An 18,655-nucleotide genomic window follows, 5' to 3' on the forward strand; every position below is an offset into this window, starting at 1 on the left:
GAGAGCTGGGGACAGCGATCGCACGGAAGCTCGCGCCCGTCGCCCGGCCATCACTGCTGCCTTCACTTCCACTCCCCACATCGCTTGCCCTCGGCTCGGGCTCTGCATGCTCTTTCGTGCTCGATCGCCAGCAAGGTTGCGGTCAGCGCGCACAGGGACAGCTGTGCAGGCCGCGCGACCCTTTCCGCCCGCTCTCCGCTCTCCCCTATCTCGGCCCGCGATTGATCGGACATCGACGCTGCCCCTCGGCGTTTCCCTTCTACGATCGCTTGCGACAGCTGCACACCTCATGCAGAGCATGACACAGCGGTCTTCCGTCTGGCTCGACTGCGACCCGTGAGTAGAGCACCTGGGGTCCGTCTGCGCGAGATAAGCCAGACTGATGATGCCTGCACCTCACCTTGGCCCGCACGCTCCCGCTCTGCTTCGATATGCCCTTTTACGCGCATGTAAAGCGGCCATGACGATGCAGTCGCCATCCTCATGGCCCTCCACCTCCCCGAAATCGACCTGAAGGGCATCTCCACGGTGCATGGTAACGCTTCTCTGCAGAATACGACGTGTAAGCTTGCACCAACGGCTTTACACTCGCCCATGCTGAAGCACCTCCCGCCACAGACAACGCCGCTCGTTGTCTGCTCGCTTTCGGATCGCTAGAGCAAGTGCACCGAATTCCCGTCGTCGCTGGCGCTGACAAGCCGTTGATCCGCGTTGTGCGACATGACGATGGTACGTGAGACAGCCTAGATCTGCATCGAACGATTCGGGCTGACAGAGACTTCCTACAGAAATCCATGGCGAGGACGGCCTCGGCGGAGTAGAGGGGTTGCCTGACCGGACTGATGCAGCCGTCATTGCCAAGCTTCAGGAGACAAAGGCGCAGACTGCGGTGCTGGCCATCGCAGAAGCAGCTCGCGCTTTGCCCCGTGGAGAGCAGCTTGCCCTCGTGGCGACCGGCAGCTTGACGAACGCCGCGCTCTTTGTCTCCCTCTTTCCCGATCTCGTGCGCGACAAGGTATCTCAGATCGTCATCATGGGCGGCGCAGAAGGTCGAGGGAACCGCTCGCCTACGGCCGAGTTCAATATCCTCTGCGATCCGCATGCCGCTAGCATCGTCTTCGATGCGGAAGTCCCCGTCGTCATGGCTGTGCGTGCTGGAAGACGCCTATACTGCAGCAACATGCTGAACTGTACCCGATGCAGCCCCTGAACATCACGCACACCGCCATCTTCCGGACGCACGACAACGATGCCCTCCTCACTCCCGGATCCGCACTCGCCTCTCTCGCTGAGACGACGCCCGAGGCGCGTGCCTCGCCTGCAAAGGCACATACGCCACTGCGCCACACCCTCTCGACCCTGCTCAACTTCTTCGCGGCGACCTATTCGTCCGTCTTCTCTTTTCACGACGGCCCGCCAGTGCACGACCCGCTCTGCATCGCGTACCTGTCGCATCCGCACCTGTTCCGCGGCAAACGGTACCGTGTCGACGTCGAGCTCGAGGGCAGATACACGGCGGGGACAACAATCGTCGACTTGTGGGAGTACCGCAAGGACGAGCTCGTCGACTACAAGGAGGACCCGGAGAGCCGCAAGAGCTGGGGACGGCTAGGCAAGAATGTGTTTGTCCTTGAGGAGCTGGACGTGCGTGCTCCTTCTGTCTTTCCACGGCGAGCAGCCATTTCGCTTACGCTCATCCTGCTCGCAGGTCCCGGCGTTCTGGCAGCTCTTCCAGCAGACGGTCGACGCGGCGGACAAGGTCTCGTTACTCAACAAGGAGACCTGAGCTGTACACGGATTGTGCTCGAAGGAGTATAGCAACAAGAGAAGGCATGTGTACACGAAAACTGTCTACGAGGAGAGGAAGATCCGGGAGAGCCGCCGGCTCTCGTCCGGCGTGCCACCCTTGCTGCGCCGCGTGGACATGCCGTTGCGCAAATCCCGAATAGCCGTGTCGAGATGGCCGCGTCCGTATGAGCCACCTGAAGAAGCGGGCGACGGCGAGGGTGAAAGGGCGTCCTGCGCAAGACGATTGGGTGAGCTTCAGGAAGGAGAGCCGACACAGTCAAACTCACGCGAGGGTACTTGCGAACGGTTGCAGGCGGCGTCTTCGGGTCGCTCGTCGCCGCAGCTGAATGAAGTTGTGTCGAAGTCGTCTTGCGCGCTGCCTCTTCGGCTCGTGCATCAATGGCGCGGACCTCTGCCTCCGCTTGCTGTCGATGCAAGCAAGATTCAGCAACGCGAGGCATCGACCACGTTGGACGTAATCTCGCACCTGCAGCATGGACGCGAACTGTGCGATGAGATTGAAGAGCGCTTCGGGCCTAGTAGCCGATGGATCCTCGCCGAAGAAGATGAGGAGGTCCTTCAGTTCTTGCTCGAGCGTCGAGCTTAGCTCCTGTAGCGCTTTCATCGCCGGCTTGGCGTGACGGACGAATTGCTGCATGAGAAGCGCAGTGAGCCGCTGCGTTTCGATGTATCGGCGAGATCGACGTACCTCGATGATTGGGATGAAACGGTCTTGCGAAGACAGGGGAAGCTGCTTGAGCTCGTCAAGCTCGTTCTGCGCTTTTTCGACGCCCGCGACGAGATTGCGGACCGTCTGCATCACGGTCGCTGCCGTGACTGCGAATGCCGCAAAGTCAGAACGGCGACCCTGACAAGAATGATGCATGACCCACGTCGCGAGGCCGCGTCCACGTGCGGCGCATCGTCGAGGAAAGCGAGCAGGCTCGGGTCCTCACGAAGGACTATGCGAACGAGGTAATGCAACAGGGTCGGCGAGCCAGTGGTCGAACTGCCGCTCCGCAGATACTGAAGCTGCGCACGGGTAATTACGATGAGCCTGAGCGGATGAAAACATTCAGTTTGCAGGCGAACCTTCAACAGCGATTGCAGCGTAAAGCCCGCAGCACCGCCGCGAAAGGTCGATGCGTTCAACGCATTGCCGATAGCCAGAACGGCTTGGAGCAGCTGTGGGAAGCGAGTTGACGTGCGAAGCTCTTCGGCCGCCGAACGCAGGATCGCCAGGTCGGGCTTGAGCTCCTCCATGTCCATGTCGAGCTGACGACGATAGAGCATGACGGAGAGCCTCTCCTCGAGGCGGGGAATCCTGATCAGCTACGGACACAGCGGCGTCAGAAATGCACGGACGCGCGAGCGCCGACCAAACAACGTACCTCGAGGAAGTACCGGTCGGCAACTGAAACTGTCTTTGGGTCGCCCCGGAAGTTGCGCAAAAGCTCGATCTGCAAGCCGTCGTCTAGCTTAGTGGGACCCTCTCAAGCCATGAACGGGCCCGACCTGCCTCGTTTGATTTCGGAAGGTTGCGCTTCACCGCCTTGAGCTGGTCGATCGAGAGCTTCGCGTCGTCGAGCTGAAGTATGGCGTCTCGAATGACGGCCTGTGGCAAGCGCAGCTGCGACAGAACAATGTCTACCGGCAGAATCGCGTCAGATCCGTGGCAACGCTCAACGTGTCGCGACGCACCAAGTCGATGCGCTCGCTCATGCCCGAGAAGCGACGTGAACTCGTGCTTCCTCACGCCGGTGACGGGCGCCTTTGAGACGGCTTTGGGCGAAGCTAGACCGAAAGTCGCTTCGAGGTCGTCGAGGTTGAACTTCAGAACATCACGTGGCGCAGACCAGACGCTCGTCTTCAGCCGCTCCGGCGGGAGCTTCTCCCAATCGAGACCCTGCGAACTGAGGTGTGAGAAGGCCACGCACGCAGGTGGTTGAAAATGGGCACGCACCTTCAGCTTCTTGCGGGGTGCCGATGACTTGGGCTTGAAGCCGCGGACGACGCTTCCTGGCGGGGGAGGTGGCGGAGGTGGAGGAGGATCGCTGTTCGAGGATGACTTGAAAGGGCCGGGCGGAGGAGGAGGCGGCGGAGGAGGGGCGGGTGGGCCTGCAATTGCGCGAGATGGCTCTGCCGGGGAAGGGGCTGACGAAACAGGCGGAGGCGGAGGCGGCGGGGGCGGTGGCGGCGGTGGTGGTGGTGGCGGCGGCGAGACGACTGAGGAAGGTGGAGACGACTTCCCCGCGACAACGATCGTGTTCGCGGCAGGCGGCCGAGGCGGAGAAGGAGGCGCCGGAGGAGGTGCGTGAGGCGTAGGAAATGAAACCTTGGCTCTTGGGTCGGCCCCTGCGTCTGACATGGACGTATCCGTCGTTCGATCGAGAGGCAAGGGCGAGGCGCTCGCGGGCGAGGGTGTGGACGGCGTAGACGGGTTCAGAGCCCGTGCGGGAGGCGGAGGCGCCCGTCGAGCGAAGACAGGCAAGCCGCGCTGCGCCTTCGCCAGCTCTTCCTTCGAAGAGAGCAGCTCGTTCTTGAGGGCCTCAATCTCGTGGTCGCGCTGGGCGAGTGCCTCGAGTGTGCGCGTTGCCATTAACTCGTGGTCGAGGGCTGCATCCGTGGCAGGAGGCGTGCGCACTGCTTGTCCCGGTACCGCGATCGCCGTGGCGACCGTCGACTGAAAGCGCGAATATACCGATTCGAGCGTGCGCTGCAGGTATTTGACCTCCTTGTCGCGCGATTCGATCTCTGTCTCGAGCGTCGCGATCTGCGGGACGAGCTCATGTCAAGGCTGTCCTCCCGAGAAGCTATAACTGTGCATACCTGGACTTTGTTCTGTCCGATCTCCGACAGCAGCGTTTCCCACCGCCGATTCTGGGTGTGGCGATCTTTCCTCGCCTCGTCCTCGTCGTGACCGCGTAGTGCGACGCCCGATAGCTTCGCCTGCAGCTCGAGGACCTCCTTCTCCTTCTGTACAAGGCGTTGAATTACGCCGGCGAAATTCTGCGCACACACGCGAGAGTCAGCATCGTGCATAGGCAGCTTGGGAAGGCCGATTGCATGCGCACGTCCTCGTCGCCCTTTCGGATGGACGAACCTCGAGGCGACTGCAAGGAGTAGCAAACGGTCAGCCTGTCGTTGCGAAAGAGAGACGTGGGTCTACGGTACGCGTTCGCCTGTTTCGGATACTCGTTCGACCGGTAGCGCTCGAAGCGTGTTTGTCTCAGCGATCTGCTCGTCGAGCTCCTTGCGCAGGATCGTGCGCTCTTCCGACAGCTCGTCGACCTGGGAGCGAAGCGTCTCAAGCTCCTCGATGAAGCTGGTTGGGACGCTGGCGGTGTCGGCGACCCTCGACGAGCGGATGAGCGACTGTTGCCCGACAATGTGCCGGACCGAGGACAGGTAACGCTTCATGAATACGCGCCAGCCTTGGTCAAAGTCCTCGAGATGTGCCGCATGCTCGACGAAGTTGTCGAGTATCGTGATGAGATCGTCGCGGAGGCGACTTAGGGGCACTTGTCAGTCCCGTCCGAAGCGAGGCACTCGAGAGCGCAAAGGGACGTACTCATCCATGTCGTCGCGCTCGAAGACCTTCACGTAGTGCTGGACCGTATCGACGAGCTTCGGAAAAAGCTCCGAGTGCTCCTGCGCGAGCTTGATGAGGTCTCCGAGCGGGATGTCCGAAGTGCTGCGGAGGAGCACAGGCCATCAACGACACAGGCTTGGGCAGAGAGCAGTATGGACCGTACTCGGTGCGGGTTCGGCCGGCCGTGCGTTCGTGCAGCTCCTCTTGGTCCTCCTGTCGCTCCTCCGTGTAAACATTGAGCTGCGTCAGGAAGAAGTCTGGCGGGTCGAGGTAGCGCAGGCTCTGCAACGTGGCCACAAGGCAACATCAGGACGGTCAAACTTGCGAAAGAATGTCTCGAGACGAACCGCCATCGCCTCGTTCAACCCGCGTCGGGAGAATTCGTCTCGCAGCATCATGCGTTGCTCGAGCTCGTGCGGCGTATTGGCAAGCGAGTTGATCAGCGACATGGCGGCCGTACGCCACTCCCAGAATCCTGCGTCACCCGGCTCGTCATCCGCCCTGTCATGTACGCTCGAGCTGTCAACCGTCTCGTCGTCGCGGTGATCCGGCGGCTTGAGTTGCTCGATGAAATATTCGAACCGGAACGTCTCGCCACGGTCGATGCGAGCGTCGGCGAAGGCTGCGAGGACGAGACGATGCCCCTCGTCGTGCGACAGGACGCACAACGCAGCGAGAACGTCGGCTACAAGCGCGCGCAACTTGTGAGATCGCGTGTAGAGGCTGAAAACGAGGCACGTGATGAGCGCAGGGCGAGCGACGACCTCGGCGAATCCGATCTGCGGGTCGATGAAGTCAGCACAGGCGTCTGCGTATGGGCGGCGAGAATGCCCACGTCGGTGTTGAGAAGCGCCCGCAAACACTTGATGCCCTCGGCCTGCACCGTCTTGCTTTCGTGATCGGCATGCTCGACACCCTCCGCCCTCTTCAACACGAGTGCGACGAGAACCTCCTCGAGCGCATCGAGACCTTGGGCGGCTTGAAGGAAGTCCTGCGTCCATGAGAGCTTGGCGCTCGACAGGCGGACGCGAAGCGCGATCAGGTGCTTGGCAAGGCTCCGTTGCGAGATCTTGCTGGACCGAAGCTGATCCGTGTAAAAGCGCGGCGAGTCGCGCGCTTGCTCGCTCGCTGCCTGCCCTGTCCCGGTCGCATCCGATGGCGACGACCACCAGGCGGACCAGGAGGTGGAGCTCCCGGTCGCCTGTGTCTGCAGCTGGGACGACGCGCTGGGCGATGCAGGACTCGGCGAGGACGGCGCGGCATGCTCACTTTCATCGTAAGTCGTGACAGGTCGCGCGTAAGTCGGACAAGCTGCGTCAGAACCCTGCGCCGAGGCACCGCCCCAGCCGACCGTGGCGAGCGAGAAGCGCTTGACGTTGCTGAAGAGGCCACTGTCGGTCGAGCTGGCAGGACCCGTCTGGTTGGGCCGGAGCGGCTGAGGGGTGGCGGGACCCTGCGACTGGCGATGCTGAAGTACAAGAAAGCGCTTGCGGTCGACAGGCAGCTGGCGCATCGCAGAGCGCTGGGCGTCTTTGAGTCCAAGGTCGTCCTGCGAGATCAAGCTGGTCAAGCCAAGCCGCCCGAGACAACATTCGAGCGTCAACGCACCATTAGCTGCTCGAGTGACGAGTCGAGGTCCTCATCACTCGCTTTTTCGGCTGTGAAGGTGCCAGTCGCCATCGTCACAGCCTGACTGCTTGGCGTCAAGCTTGAGAAACGCCGATTGAAGTCAGGCGAGAGGGGTTGGGGACCGCCGACGAGACGGGAGAGCGGACGTGTCGGCAGGTCGCTAGGCGCAGACTCTGGCGCAATCCAGTCGGTGAAGAGAGTTGAGAGACGAGTGCGGCTGCCCGTTGTCGAGCGTGTCGTCCCTGCCGTCTCGCACGCGGCTCCTTTCTCCGCTTTGAGCGTGTCGCCGCCGCCGTCCTCCTCGGTCTCCTCAGCGCCATGTTCGACGACTGTGCTCTTCGTCGCCTCTTCCTCCGGCTCATCGCTGCCCCAGAACCCGCCGAACAGGCTGCTCGGCCGCCAGCCTGCACCGTCGCGGCTTGCGATGCGAGGCTTCGAGTTGTCGCTCGCGCCAGAAGAAGCAGACGAGATAGCTGAGGCGGCGCCCGGAATGGCAAAGGCGACGGTGCCGGCCTTCTTCAGCCAAGTGGGCGAGACGGTGAAGGTTGCTTGGAAGGCCGGACGGCCCTCGGACTGGAGCTTCTGGAGGTGAGGGAGGAGACGAGTGGGCGTAGAGATTGTCTGGACGGCTGTACAGGCGGGCGGAGTCAATTACTGTCGGGAACTTGAAGAGGAGCAGAAACTTACCGTGTTCCGCGTTCTCGACCTGAAGGCAGTACTCGACCCTCGCCGTCTTGTGTCCCTGGACGACTACCTTGCGCACGCCGAGCTCATCAATAAGCGCTTCGACGGCTTCGCCCGCTGTCATCTCGGCCGTGAGGAAGAGGTCGAAGGTCCAGCCTTCGGGATAGGCGGGGATGTGCTGGAAGGTGAGGCGCGCGACATGCGGCGTGTAGACGAGACGGAGCGCAGGTGCATGCAGGTGGCCGCTCAGCAAGAAGTCGCTGAACTGTGTCGACGTTGGCTCGGCGGCACGAGGACTTGAGGGGGGCGAAGAAGACGACGTGCCGCCATCGGCGAGCGCCTGCTCGATCGTGCAATCTGGCGGTACCAGGCCTGCATTTCAACGTGTCAGACCTGCTCGACTGCTGCCACAAGCGATGCGCACCGTTGTCGAGGCTCGCAAGCTCCTCATCAGTCCGCTCGCAGTTGGGCGGACTCTTGAGCACGCGCTGCACGCGCCAGAGCTCGAGTGGGGGCGTCGAGGTGAAGCTACGCCCGCAGACGGTGCGCACGATCTGCGGCGCGTCCTCTGCAAGGATCTGCTCGACGAGGCCAGCGAGCGAGCAAGCAGCGGGATCGACAAACGTAGCGTGCACAGACGCAGCAGGACCGGGCAGGCACAGCTGCACGAGCTGCTTGCTCATTGCGAGCGGGCGGAAGACAGCAAGCAGCGCATCACGAGAAAGCGGGGCGACACCGACGCGGACGAGGTTCGTGCACGGAGCGAAAGGAGACATCGCGGCATGCTTCTCTCGCTTATCTTGCTGTGTGCTGAGAGCCACAGGCTTTTCGCCTCGGTGCACCAACCGTCTATGACGAGGAAAAGTCTACGCAAAGGAGTCGTGCGCGACGGAAGCGTTCACCTCCGGATGCTCCCGCTCGTACGCCATCTCTCGCGCCCATTCCTCGCTCGCCGTCTCCTCGGCGCCCTTCCTCTGCACCGCGTCTGAGCCCATCACGCGCGCCACCCAAGCCGCAATGAAGGCAGGCGTGCGCAGCGGGTAGAAGACGAGCGCGTACGTGATGAGCACATTCGAGAGCGAGTAGGCCGCGAGGATGCCGAGCGACATCCAGCGGTCGTCGAAGGAGATGTTGAGCGTCGAGAGGAAGTCGTCGCCCGTCGACATGCGGCAGAATTGGCACATAGCGGATTCGGCCGTGTCGAGGAGATAGCCGGAATGCGTCGTCAGGTAGTCGGCAACGTATGTTCCGCAACTGCGTGAAGAGAGGGTGAGAGAGAGCAACTTGGAGTGACGTGGAGGAACGCACTCGAGGCCCGGCGGCGGTTGGAAAGAGACGACTTCGTAGTCGGCGCACCGCACCGTGTCGTCGTGCAAGAGTGCCGCGAGCATGGCGCGCACGTAGTGCTGGAAAGGCGACACCCAGTACAGCCAGCGGTAATAGACGGGCATCTGCTTGTAGGGCATGAGGGAGCCATTGAAGGCCTCCATCGCGACGAGGAAGAACGGGAGGAGATTGGCGACCGTCCCAAGCGAGCGCGACAAGTTCACGATCCACAGCGCCCAGGTCGACTGTCAAACGATGTGTGAGCTCCATACCGGAATAGCTTGCCTGTGCGAACGCACCTGGAAGAAGAAGAACGTCTGGATAAGGAGGAAGGAGAAGCCGATCGTCGAGAGCTTGAACGGCAGGCCCACTGTGCTAGCGATTTGATCAGCGTCTCCCGTCGTCGATAACCGTCACGAGGCGACACGACGCACCGAGGAAGTACCACAGGACGAAGTAGGCCGTGGCGCAGGCGATCGAATACGGGATCTCGCTCACGAGCAAGCTCGTGACGAAAGCCGTGCGGCCATAGATCCGGCTCGGCCTCTCGCGCGCCTCCCACAGACCGCGCAGAGCGTGCACCTTGAAGATGATGGCGTTCATCCAGACGACGGGGACGAAGAGGAGGAGGAAGACGCTGAACATGCGGTTCTGGAATGAGACGATTGTGTGCTCCTTGCCGACGAGGAAGAACGAGAGGCCGATAATGAGCGGCACGACGCTCGACGTGAAGAGCTTGGTGAAGGAGAAGGAGGGGTCGCGGTAGTAGTGCTTCGTGACGCGCTGCGTGAGGAGGATGCACTGCCGCCACACGGATGACGAGGGCGCGGCCGGCCTGCGGGCGGAGCGTGTCGTCTCGGCGTGCGGCTGTACAGGTGCGCCGAGAAGGACGAGCTCTTTCTTGACCGCCTGGCACTCGCTCGACGAAACCCACTTCTTCGACAAGACGTCGAGGTCGGCAACCTCGCCCAGTTCCTCGTCTGGGACGTCGACGCCCGTCTTGGTCACGTCGAGGAGGAAATCGGCCGGGTTGACGAAAGACGTCGTTGGCTCGGGCTCGCTCGGGTTGCTCGGCCTGAAGTATGGCAGAGCGAGGCGACGCGGACCGAAATAGACCTGCTTTCCGCCGCGTTGGAGGAGCAAGACGTCGTCGAAAACGCTGAAGGTCTCGGCGGACTGTGACAGCCTTGATCAGCAACTGCTGCGAAACCGTGTAGAGGCTGACGCACGGGCTGATGAATGGTGCAGATGACTGCCAAGCCCGTCCTTGCGAGACGACGCAGCAGCTTGACGACCCTGAGCGCACTCTTCGTGTCGAGCCCCGTGGTCGGCTCGTCGCAGAAGAGGATCGCGGGACGACTGACGACCTCGACGGCGATGGTGAGGCGTTTCTTCTGCTCGGCGTTCAGACCAGCTGACGTCGTGCCAATGATGGCGTCTTGCAGATGCGACAGGTCGAGCAGCTCGAGTACCTCGTCCACATAGGCAAGCTTTTCAGAATCGGGAATGGAGGCGTCCTGACGCAGGAGCGCGGAGAACTCGAGCGCCTCGCGGACCGAAGAGCGGTCGTCTGAAGATGATCGAACGTCAGTGTTGCTTGCGTGCTCCGTCAAAGGGAGAGACGCACCGTGCAGGTCGAACTGCTCGACGTAGCCTGTCGTGCGGTAGAAGTCCGAGTTCGGCTCGACTCCGTCCACTCGGATCGTCCCGCGCACGACACCCGGGCTCCGCCCAGCGAGGACATTGAGCACTGTGCGCGCGTGTAAAGGAGTCAGCGGGAGAACGCAAGAGACACAGCGGAAGAACACGTACAGGTCGACTTGCCCGCGCCACTCGCACCGAGGAGCGCGCAAACCCGGCCGGGCTTGATGTAGCCCGACACGCGGTCGAGCAGCCGGCGAGTCTCAAGCGGCGTATCGATCCAAAGCGAAACATTGTGCCACTGCGAGGACCGTGTCAGCGCTCGAATCGACAGAGGGCGAGCGAAGCTGGACGCACAGCGAGAGTCGACCCCTCGAGCACGCTCGCCTCCATCTCGGTATCGAGCTCGGAGCCGTAATCCGGCGTCGCCAGCGCCGACCCCTCGTACGCCTCCTCTTCATCGTACGCGTCGTCGCGCCAGTCCCTCCCATCCTCGTAAGCAGCATCGTCGTCGAGCAGGCGCATCTCCTCTGCCGACGCGCGCGGGCGGAGGCGCGCCTCTCCCTGCGCCGCGCCGTTGCCTGCTGCGCCGCCCGCGCTCTCGCTGCTCGCGCGCCGCTCGCCATAGTCGCCGCTCCCGCGCTCCTGGCGCCACTTTTCGCCAAAGAGGCGGCGCCGGACCTCGCGCGTGCGCTTCCACACGCGGCGCGTCCCGCCGGGCGCAAAGTGGAGGAACTCGGTCGCGACGACGCCAATGACGAGGAAGGCGAGGGCTTGGAGCGCGAGGACGCCGAGGTTGCGCCAGATGCGCGCGAAGTGAAAGTCGTACGTGAGCGAGAGGTACGTGTCGCCCGAGACGGCGAGCGAGCCGGGGGAAGAGCCGGGCAGAGCGCAGGTCTTGTATTCTGCAGGGTACGCGTCATAGGAGGGCCCGGACGGGACGACGTCGTCTGGCGAGCAGGCGAGCGAGAGCGAGTGGAATTCGTTGGCCAGGACCGCCTGCAGGAGGAAGTGTCAGGGCCACTGGGTCGCTCTACCTCGACGCGATGCGACGCACCTCGTAGGAGTACGAGATCGGGTCAATCACGTAGTGAATCCACTTGAGCCACGGGCGCATCGATGGCGTCGGGATGAAGTAGCCCGCGTACATGACAAGGATGTTGAGCGCGACGCCGCAGAAGCGGATGGCGCCTTCAAAATTGGGACTGAAGGCGGCAAACATGCGGAACAGGCACGAGAGGTTGAGCGCCGTCGCGTACACGAAGAGGAGGTAGATCGCGAATGCCTCGAGCGAGGGCTGCAAGCCGGCGAGTACGTAGGTGATCGTGCCGAAGAGGAGACACTGCACGCCGATGAGTGGGATGTCACCCAGGACGCGCGCAACGGCGAGTGTCGACGACGAGAAGAAGCCGTAGTCGCCCTGGCGCTTGACGATGTCGCGCCCTTCGATCGTCTTACCCAGCTCGGCGAGCGAGAGGTAGGCGTTGAACATGATAGACAGGAGGAGGAGGGAGCCACGTGTGAAGGCGTGCTCGGTCGTGGCGGGGAGACGGAAGAAGAGGGTGCCGACCGTGACGGACAGCAGGAGGTTGACGATTGTTTTGGTAGTGTACGCCGGTAGCTCGGAGCGAATCAGCGCATACTGTCGCCCTGTGAGGATTGCGACCTGGCGCGGGAACGAGACGGTGTAGTGCGAGGTCGACGGCGTGAACTTGCTCTTCTCGTCGCGCAGCGCCCGGAAGAGCGGGTCGGCACACGTCTCGAGTGGGTACGTCGCAGGGTACGTCTCCTCGATCTCGTGAAGCAGCGCCTTGCGCTGCGGCGACATGCTCCAGCGCCGCTCGAGTTCCAAGTCGTTGTGCCGGCCCTCGATGCACGCGACGAGGAACTCGGCCGTGCCTTCGCCGAGATCGACGCGGCGCTGAAAGCCGCGCTGCTCAAAGTAAGGCTGCGCCTCGCTCGTCTTGCCGAAGAAGACCTGCCGCCCGCGCGCATTGAGCACGAGGACCTTGTCGAACTGGTCGTACAGGGCGTCGGCGCAGTGCGGCGTCGTGGCGACGATGGACCGCTTGCCCTCTATCGCCCACTTGCGCAAGTACTCGAGCATCGAGACTGCGGTCGACGAGTCGAGGCCGTTGAACGGGCCGTCGAGGAGCAGGATGGCGGCGCGGGCAAGGAGGCACTCTGCAAGCGAGGCGCGCTTACGCTCCCCGCCCGACAAGCCGCGCACGAACGGACTACCGACAGCCGTGTGCAGCGCGTGACTGAGCCCGAGGGTCTCTACGACGCTACGCACGAGGCTGTCGGCCCACTGGGTACGCGTCGACCCGTCCTGGCGGTTCTCGGGGGTCTTTGCGAGCGCATCGGGGCGCAGTGTTGCCTCGAGCGAGAGCGTCGCAAAGTGGACGTCGCGGTCATCCATGAAGACGACCTGTGAGCGCAGGTTGCGCCTGCTGTCGCGGCCATGCGGAACGAGAGTTGGTCGCTTTGCATTGTCGTGCGGAACGAGGCCGTAGTCGAGGTGCGAGTCTTGAGACAAGGGGAGATCGGGACAGCACGAGAGGCCCCGTGTGAGGATGGCTGCGTTGGACGTTGGCGGCCCGATGATCAGGAGCAGCTCGCCCTGCATCGCGAGCCGAGTTCCGAGGTCAACGCCATGAGAAGTGCGAAGTGGCGGATCGCGCTGGCGTCCGGGCAACTTTGCGCCGCGCCTAGCTAGACCGTGCAAGTCTCGCTCGAGCTGTGCACGTCCCCGCAACGCGCCGGAAGGACGAGATGTCGAGAAAACGGACCTGGTGAACGACGCCCTCGACTCCTCCGATGAGCACCTTGCCCACGACGGGGGACCGTGCCGGGTTGCTGGCGTGCTTGTAGGCCCTCCTGAGCGGGCCCAGGGTGGCCAGATCGAGCAGGGACGCGCCGAGGTCGTCTACGAGCGAGTCTCCGCCGCTGCGCCCTCCCGGGTCGCGGATCTCGAGCGAGTGGAAGCGGAGGGGCAGTCCGTGCGGGAGGCCCTGCATGTTCCGCGTGCTCTGCTCGTGCTCGTGCTGCTCTGTGCACCCAGCGAGAAGAGCGACGGACGGAGTGATGTCAGCCTGCGCCGGGCTGTGGGGCCGCGTCGAGCTCGTCGCCGACAACGCCGACTCGGACACGGTTTACTCTCTTTCCTTCCTTCCACTCACTCTCGAGCAGATTCACCGAGGAACCATGGCTGACAAGGTGCGCACTTGGTGTTGCCCGCGTCGGACCTTCGAATGACCTCACCCGCCCTGACCTTCGCAACTCTTTCCAGACCGTTCTCTTCGTCCTCTCGTCCCACGACAAGCTCGTCAGCGGCAAGCCCACCGGCTGGTACCTGTGCGTACCCTTCCCACCGCAGTGCTCAATCGGCCGAGTCGAGGAGGGCCAAACAGAGACCGATCCTTCCCCTTCGTTCCGCGCGGCATGGTCATTGGTCATCCACTCACACTCGTTCGGTCTGCAGCCCCGAGGCCGCCCACCCGTACTACCAGGTCCAGCAGGCCGGCTACAAGGTCGAGTTCGCCTCGCCCAAGGTGAGTGTCGGACCCTGCTCTGCATCGAATCGCCGCAGTCTGCCTTGCGCCTGGGGCAGCTTAGCCGTCCAGACGCCGATCGCTTACTGTGCTATCGATACAGGGAGGCCAAGCTCCGCTTGACCCGTCGTCGGTCGAGGCGTTCAAGTGCGTCGTCTCGCCGGCGGCTATCGATCCACTCTTTCTCACCCCGCCTTCGCTCCTGCAGGGAGGACGACGAGAGCACCAAGTTCCTCAACAGCGAGGAGACGAAGAAGGCTGTCGCCAACACGAAGCCGGTGCGTTCCGTCGCCCAAAGCGAGGAACGGCCATGCCTAACCTCGTCCTCTCCTCGCTTTTCTTCTGCAGCTTGCCCAGGTCAACGAGAAGGACTACGCGGCTGTAATGTATGTTGGCGGGCACGGGCCCGTATTTGTAAGTGCTGCGCTCCTTTTTAATGTCGAAAGAGCGAAAATTGACCTCTGGCGCAAACGCAGGACCTCACGACGGACGCCGAGTCGATTCAGCTGATCCAGGACTTCTGGGCCGCGGGCAAGCCCGTCGCTTCCGTGTGCCACGGTCCCACCGTCTTCCTCAACGTGATGGACACCAAGACGGGCGAGGCGTTCGTCAAGGGCAAGAAGGTGCGTCGGGGTTCCCCACGCGACCGCCGACACGGCTTCTCGCCTTGCGACGTCTGTGCTCCCAGCGACTGGCGATGACTGACCTTCATGTCGCAACCGCAGATCACCTGCTTCTCGGACGAGGAGGAGAAGCAAGCCGGCCTCGTCGACGAGATCCCGTTCCTCGTCGAGAAGGAGCTGCGCGCCAAGGGCGCCGACTTTGTCCTCGCGCGCGAGCCGTGGGGCGAGGAGGTCGTTGTCGACGGCCAGCTCCTCACGGGCGGCAACCCGGCGAGCGCAAGCGCGCTCGGCAAGAAGCTCGTCGAGGCGCTCAAGCAGCAGTAGGCGGCTCTCCCGCGGCGCCGGGGGGCGCGAAGCGTGCTTTCTCTCTGACAGCTGAACAGTAAATCACAAGTGCAAATAGTCAATTCGCGGTCTCTCTCACGACAGCGCAGGCGAGAACCATCGAGAGAACCGGTGCGCAGGTTGCACGAGATGCATCGATGCTACGGTTCGGCTTGACGCGCCGTGATTGACGGCGGCTTGGCATGAGGCTAGTCAGAGACTCGGTACGCTCATTTCAGGCGGATATGCGCAAGCAGCAAGAAGGCCGTCTCTGGCGGCGAGAGGGGGCGCAGGTCAGTCGGTGTTCTCCGGCCGAGACTACCGGCTCTGCAAGCACGGGTCTGAAGAGCTCTGCGGTGCCTTACAGAGCCGTGTAGCAACGTTGTGAGGCCGGTCATGCTGGCGTTGCGCGGGCGAGGCAAGGTTGGTGCGAGCGAGGTTGCTTCCGCTCAACTCGGGAGCTGAGCCTGGCGACGAGGTTGCTCACTGACCGTTCCGTATGTGCGAGTTACGCGAGCAAGCTCCGCCCGGCCCTGCTGGTTCCTGGCGCTGTGTCGTCTCGCTCGGCCGGGTCCCGGTCGTTGAGGGCATCCTCGTCGAGCGAGTCCCACCCGGCTTCTTGGCTGCAGCAGGGCGCAGTGCACGGGCAGCAAACAGTGCACCAGTCGGGCGTGAAGGCTCGTCCTGCGGATGCAACGGCGGGGAAGCTCCTCATCAGTGGAAGTCGACGAGGAGCGGAAGCAGAGATCAACGAACGGGTCTGGGCAAAGGCCGTGAGGACTCCGTGTGCGGCTAGCTGCCCCACGATGTCGCACATCCTCGCTCTGGCCCGTACCTCTGCCGTGACTTGTCTCGGAGAGAGCTTCCCCTCGTCGGCTCTGCTTCCTCCGCATCTGCTCACTGGCCTGACCGGGTCCAGCCGAGCCACGATGAGCTCGTACGACCGCAGAGAGCACGACCGCGACCGTCCGTCGGGCTCGCGCCGCCGCTCCGCCTCGCCCGACGACCGTCATCGCCGCGACTCGTCCCGCCGCGACGATCGCGACAGGGACCGCGACTCGAAGCGCAGCAGTCGCCGGTACGACGACGATGACGATCGGCGGCGCAGGGATCGGGAGCGGGATCGCGACCGGGACGACCGCAGGAGCAGCAGGAGGGACAGGTCGAGGAGCCGCGAGCGCAGCTCGCGCGACAAGGACCGCGACCGCGAGAAGGACAGGGGAGGTGACCGGGACAAGCGGTGCGTTGCGTCTCTCTCAGCGATGGCGCGGGTCTCCCCAAGACCGGACGAATGCAGGCTGACTGAACTTGTCCTCCGCCTTCGATGCTTGCATCGCTATCGTCTTCGCTCACCCGCAGGAAACATCGCGAGACTTCCGAGGAGCGTCGCGCGCGCAAGGCTGCGCGCAAAGCCGAGAAAGCGGCCGATGCTGCCCTACTTCTGCCCGAAGAAGCGCGCCAGGCTGCCGCCGAGGTCGCATTCTACTCGGCGCAGGACAACCCCTTCCACGACGCCAACCTCGGCGACAAGTTCGTTTGGGGCAAGAAGCGCGAGAAGGAGCGTAAGGAGGGGATGACGGCCGAGGAGGCGGCGAGAAGGGACCGCGAGCGTGCATGGGAGAGCCAGGTGCACCTTTTTCTTTCGCTCTTTCCGATTATTCTGGCCGACTGACGGAGAATGCGGCTACAGCAAGAGATTGAGCGACTCAACCAGCGTCGCGCGCAACGTGAGCAGGAGGCTGAGCTGCGCGAACAGGAGCAGATGCGCGCGCAGCGCATGGCCGAGTCGGCGCAAATGGCCGCTTGGATCGAAAAGGAGGACGACTTCCACCTCGAGCAGGCGAAGCGCCGCGCCGAGATTCGCGTGCGCGAGCGCCGCGCGAAACCGATCGACTACCTCGCGCTCAACCTCAAGTGGAGCCAGCCGCCGCTGCAGCCGGGAGACGAAGGGTACGAGGAGCAGGAGGAGGACGAGGGCGAGGGCCTCGAGGTCGACCTGGAGGAGCCCTATGCCATCTTTGAGGTGTGTCCCGTCCGGCCCTCGTTGCCTACACGGTGTACTGACCCGCCTGCCTACAGCACCTGACGCTCGAAGACGCCGAAGAACTCCACGAGGACATCAAAATGTACCTCTCCCTCGAGAAGATCGAGGCGCATCAAGAATTCTGGCGCTCGCTCCTCATCGTCTCGTCCTCCGCGCTCGAGTCGCTGCGCGAGGAACGCTCGATTGGCGTGTCGGCCTACGCTGCGCAAACGCGCGCCAACGCCGCCGTCAAGGCCGAGATCCAGCGTCTCCTGAGCGGCAAGTCGTTCGACCAGCTCGTGCAGCTGCAGCAACAGGTGCAGGCCAAGCTCGCGAGCGGCGAGGTCATCGACGTCGACTACTGGGAGGGCCTGCTCAAAGAGCTCGTCGTGTGGAAGGCCAAGGCCAAGCTGCGCGACATGCACGAGGTCGTCCTCTTCAATCGCCTCGAGCAGCTCCGCAAGAAGCAGCGCGACGAGGCGCTCCGCTTCGCGCAGGAGGTCAAGAGCGTCCTTCCGGCCACTGGCCCTGCCGAGAACGATGAGGACGAGGAGGACATGGAGGTTGAAGAGGCGGAGGACGAGGCGCCGCCGGCCGTTGCGATCGAGGCCGAGCCGTGGGATCCGTCGTGGGAGCCCGCGCTGCTCAAGAAGATTCCCGACGACTACCGCAGCTGCCACGTCCTGTCGGCGTCCGAGGACCGCGCCAAGCTGTACGCCGAGCGCCGCGCCGTCGCGCAGGCACGCTTTGTCGTCAAGCCGCGCGCCGGGCCCGCGGGCGGCGAGGGGCAAGAGGGCGGCAAGAGTAAGGACGAGGAGATCTACCAGGCGGCGGTCGGACAGGGACTCGACGAGGAGGAGGAGCTGTTCAACATCGAGACGGAGCTGTCGCGCACGAGCTACAACTGGGAGGACAAGTACCGCCCGCGCAAGCCCCGGTACTTCAACAAGGTGCACACCGGCTACGAGTGGAACAAGTACAACCAGACCCACTACGAGTGCGTCACCGCTTGTTCCTCTCTCTCCCCGTACGAACTGGAAACTCACGCCGGTGGACTGCAGCTCCGACAACCCTCCGCCCAAGGTCGTGCAGGGCTACAAATTCAACATCTTCTACCCCGACCTCATCGACAAGACCAAGGCTCCTCGTGCGTCTCCTTCCGATGTGTCGTGCGCGCTGCACACTGACAGGCTTCAATCGCGCAGAGTACCGCATCATCAAGAACAAGGAGAACCCCGACATCGCGACGATCCTCTTCACGTCCGGCCCGCCGTACGAGGACCTTGCCTTCACGATCGTCAACAAGCCCTGGGAGCACTCGCACAAACGCGGGTTCCGCAGCTCGTTCGACCGCGGCGTCCTCCAGCTTCATTTCTCGTTCCAGTGCGTCAACACTGCGTCTTACGCGCTGCCTCTGCTTCTGTTGACACACCCACTGCCTGCAGACGTGTGCTGTACCGCAAGTAGACCG

The 18,655-nt window shown here is 63.3% G+C and overlaps 5 protein-coding genes across 5 annotated transcripts; 3 read left to right on the forward strand and 2 right to left on the reverse strand.

Annotated features, from left to right (window-relative positions):
• Positions 1-289: 289 nt before the first annotated feature.
• JCM10292_000168 (nucleoside hydrolase) lies at positions 290-1,786 on the forward strand (the record flags this gene model as incomplete). The annotated part of the gene is made up of 6 exons (XM_076647274.1): positions 290-336; positions 456-562; positions 619-729; positions 789-1,147; positions 1,204-1,644; positions 1,709-1,786. 6 exons carry the CDS (start codon positions 290-292, stop codon positions 1,784-1,786), a joined length of 1,143 nt encoding a protein of 380 aa, XP_076507201.1.
• A 65-nt stretch (positions 1,787-1,851) lies between these two features.
• On the reverse strand, positions 1,852-8,376 carry JCM10292_000169 (uncharacterized protein; the record flags this gene model as incomplete). The annotated part of the gene is made up of 20 exons (XM_076647275.1): positions 1,852-2,019; positions 2,076-2,213; positions 2,276-2,440; positions 2,498-2,625; positions 2,682-2,820; positions 2,881-3,120; positions 3,180-3,248; positions 3,308-3,435; positions 3,490-3,694; positions 3,752-4,561; positions 4,618-4,797; positions 4,863-4,901; positions 4,963-5,299; positions 5,360-5,482; positions 5,544-5,662; positions 5,728-6,159; positions 6,216-6,929; positions 6,989-7,638; positions 7,697-8,065; positions 8,118-8,376. 20 exons carry the CDS (start codon positions 8,374-8,376, stop codon positions 1,852-1,854), a joined length of 5,412 nt encoding a protein of 1,803 aa, XP_076507202.1.
• A 183-nt stretch (positions 8,377-8,559) lies between these two features.
• Positions 8,560-13,680, reverse strand: JCM10292_000170 (uncharacterized protein; the record flags this gene model as incomplete). Its single annotated transcript, XM_076647276.1, has 10 exons — positions 8,560-8,947; positions 9,002-9,264; positions 9,319-9,389; positions 9,454-10,195; positions 10,249-10,589; positions 10,647-10,769; positions 10,832-10,961; positions 11,018-11,659; positions 11,718-13,283; positions 13,453-13,680. The coding sequence occupies 10 exons, from the start codon at positions 13,678-13,680 to the stop codon at positions 8,560-8,562; spliced, it is 4,494 nt and encodes a 1,497-aa protein (XP_076507203.1).
• A 187-nt stretch (positions 13,681-13,867) lies between these two features.
• On the forward strand, positions 13,868-15,161 carry JCM10292_000171 (type 1 glutamine amidotransferase domain-containing protein; the record flags this gene model as incomplete). Its single annotated transcript, XM_076647277.1, has 8 exons — positions 13,868-13,879; positions 13,953-14,017; positions 14,145-14,214; positions 14,318-14,361; positions 14,423-14,492; positions 14,563-14,628; positions 14,691-14,837; positions 14,940-15,161. The coding sequence occupies 8 exons, from the start codon at positions 13,868-13,870 to the stop codon at positions 15,159-15,161; spliced, it is 696 nt and encodes a 231-aa protein (XP_076507204.1).
• Positions 15,162-16,090: 929 nt separating this feature from the next.
• JCM10292_000172 (uncharacterized protein) lies at positions 16,091-18,651 on the forward strand (the record flags this gene model as incomplete). The annotated part of the gene is made up of 7 exons (XM_076647278.1): positions 16,091-16,401; positions 16,521-16,788; positions 16,852-17,184; positions 17,241-18,181; positions 18,246-18,331; positions 18,390-18,567; positions 18,630-18,651. 7 exons carry the CDS (start codon positions 16,091-16,093, stop codon positions 18,649-18,651), a joined length of 2,139 nt encoding a protein of 712 aa, XP_076507205.1.
• Between the last annotated feature and the right edge of the window lie 4 nt (positions 18,652-18,655).

Source organism: Rhodotorula paludigena, assembly GCF_050403205.1.
Source record: "Rhodotorula paludigena JCM10292 DNA, Rt_paludigena_JCM10292v1_ctg8, whole genome shotgun sequence".
Lineage (NCBI taxonomy): Eukaryota > Fungi > Basidiomycota > Microbotryomycetes > Sporidiobolales > Sporidiobolaceae > Rhodotorula > Rhodotorula paludigena.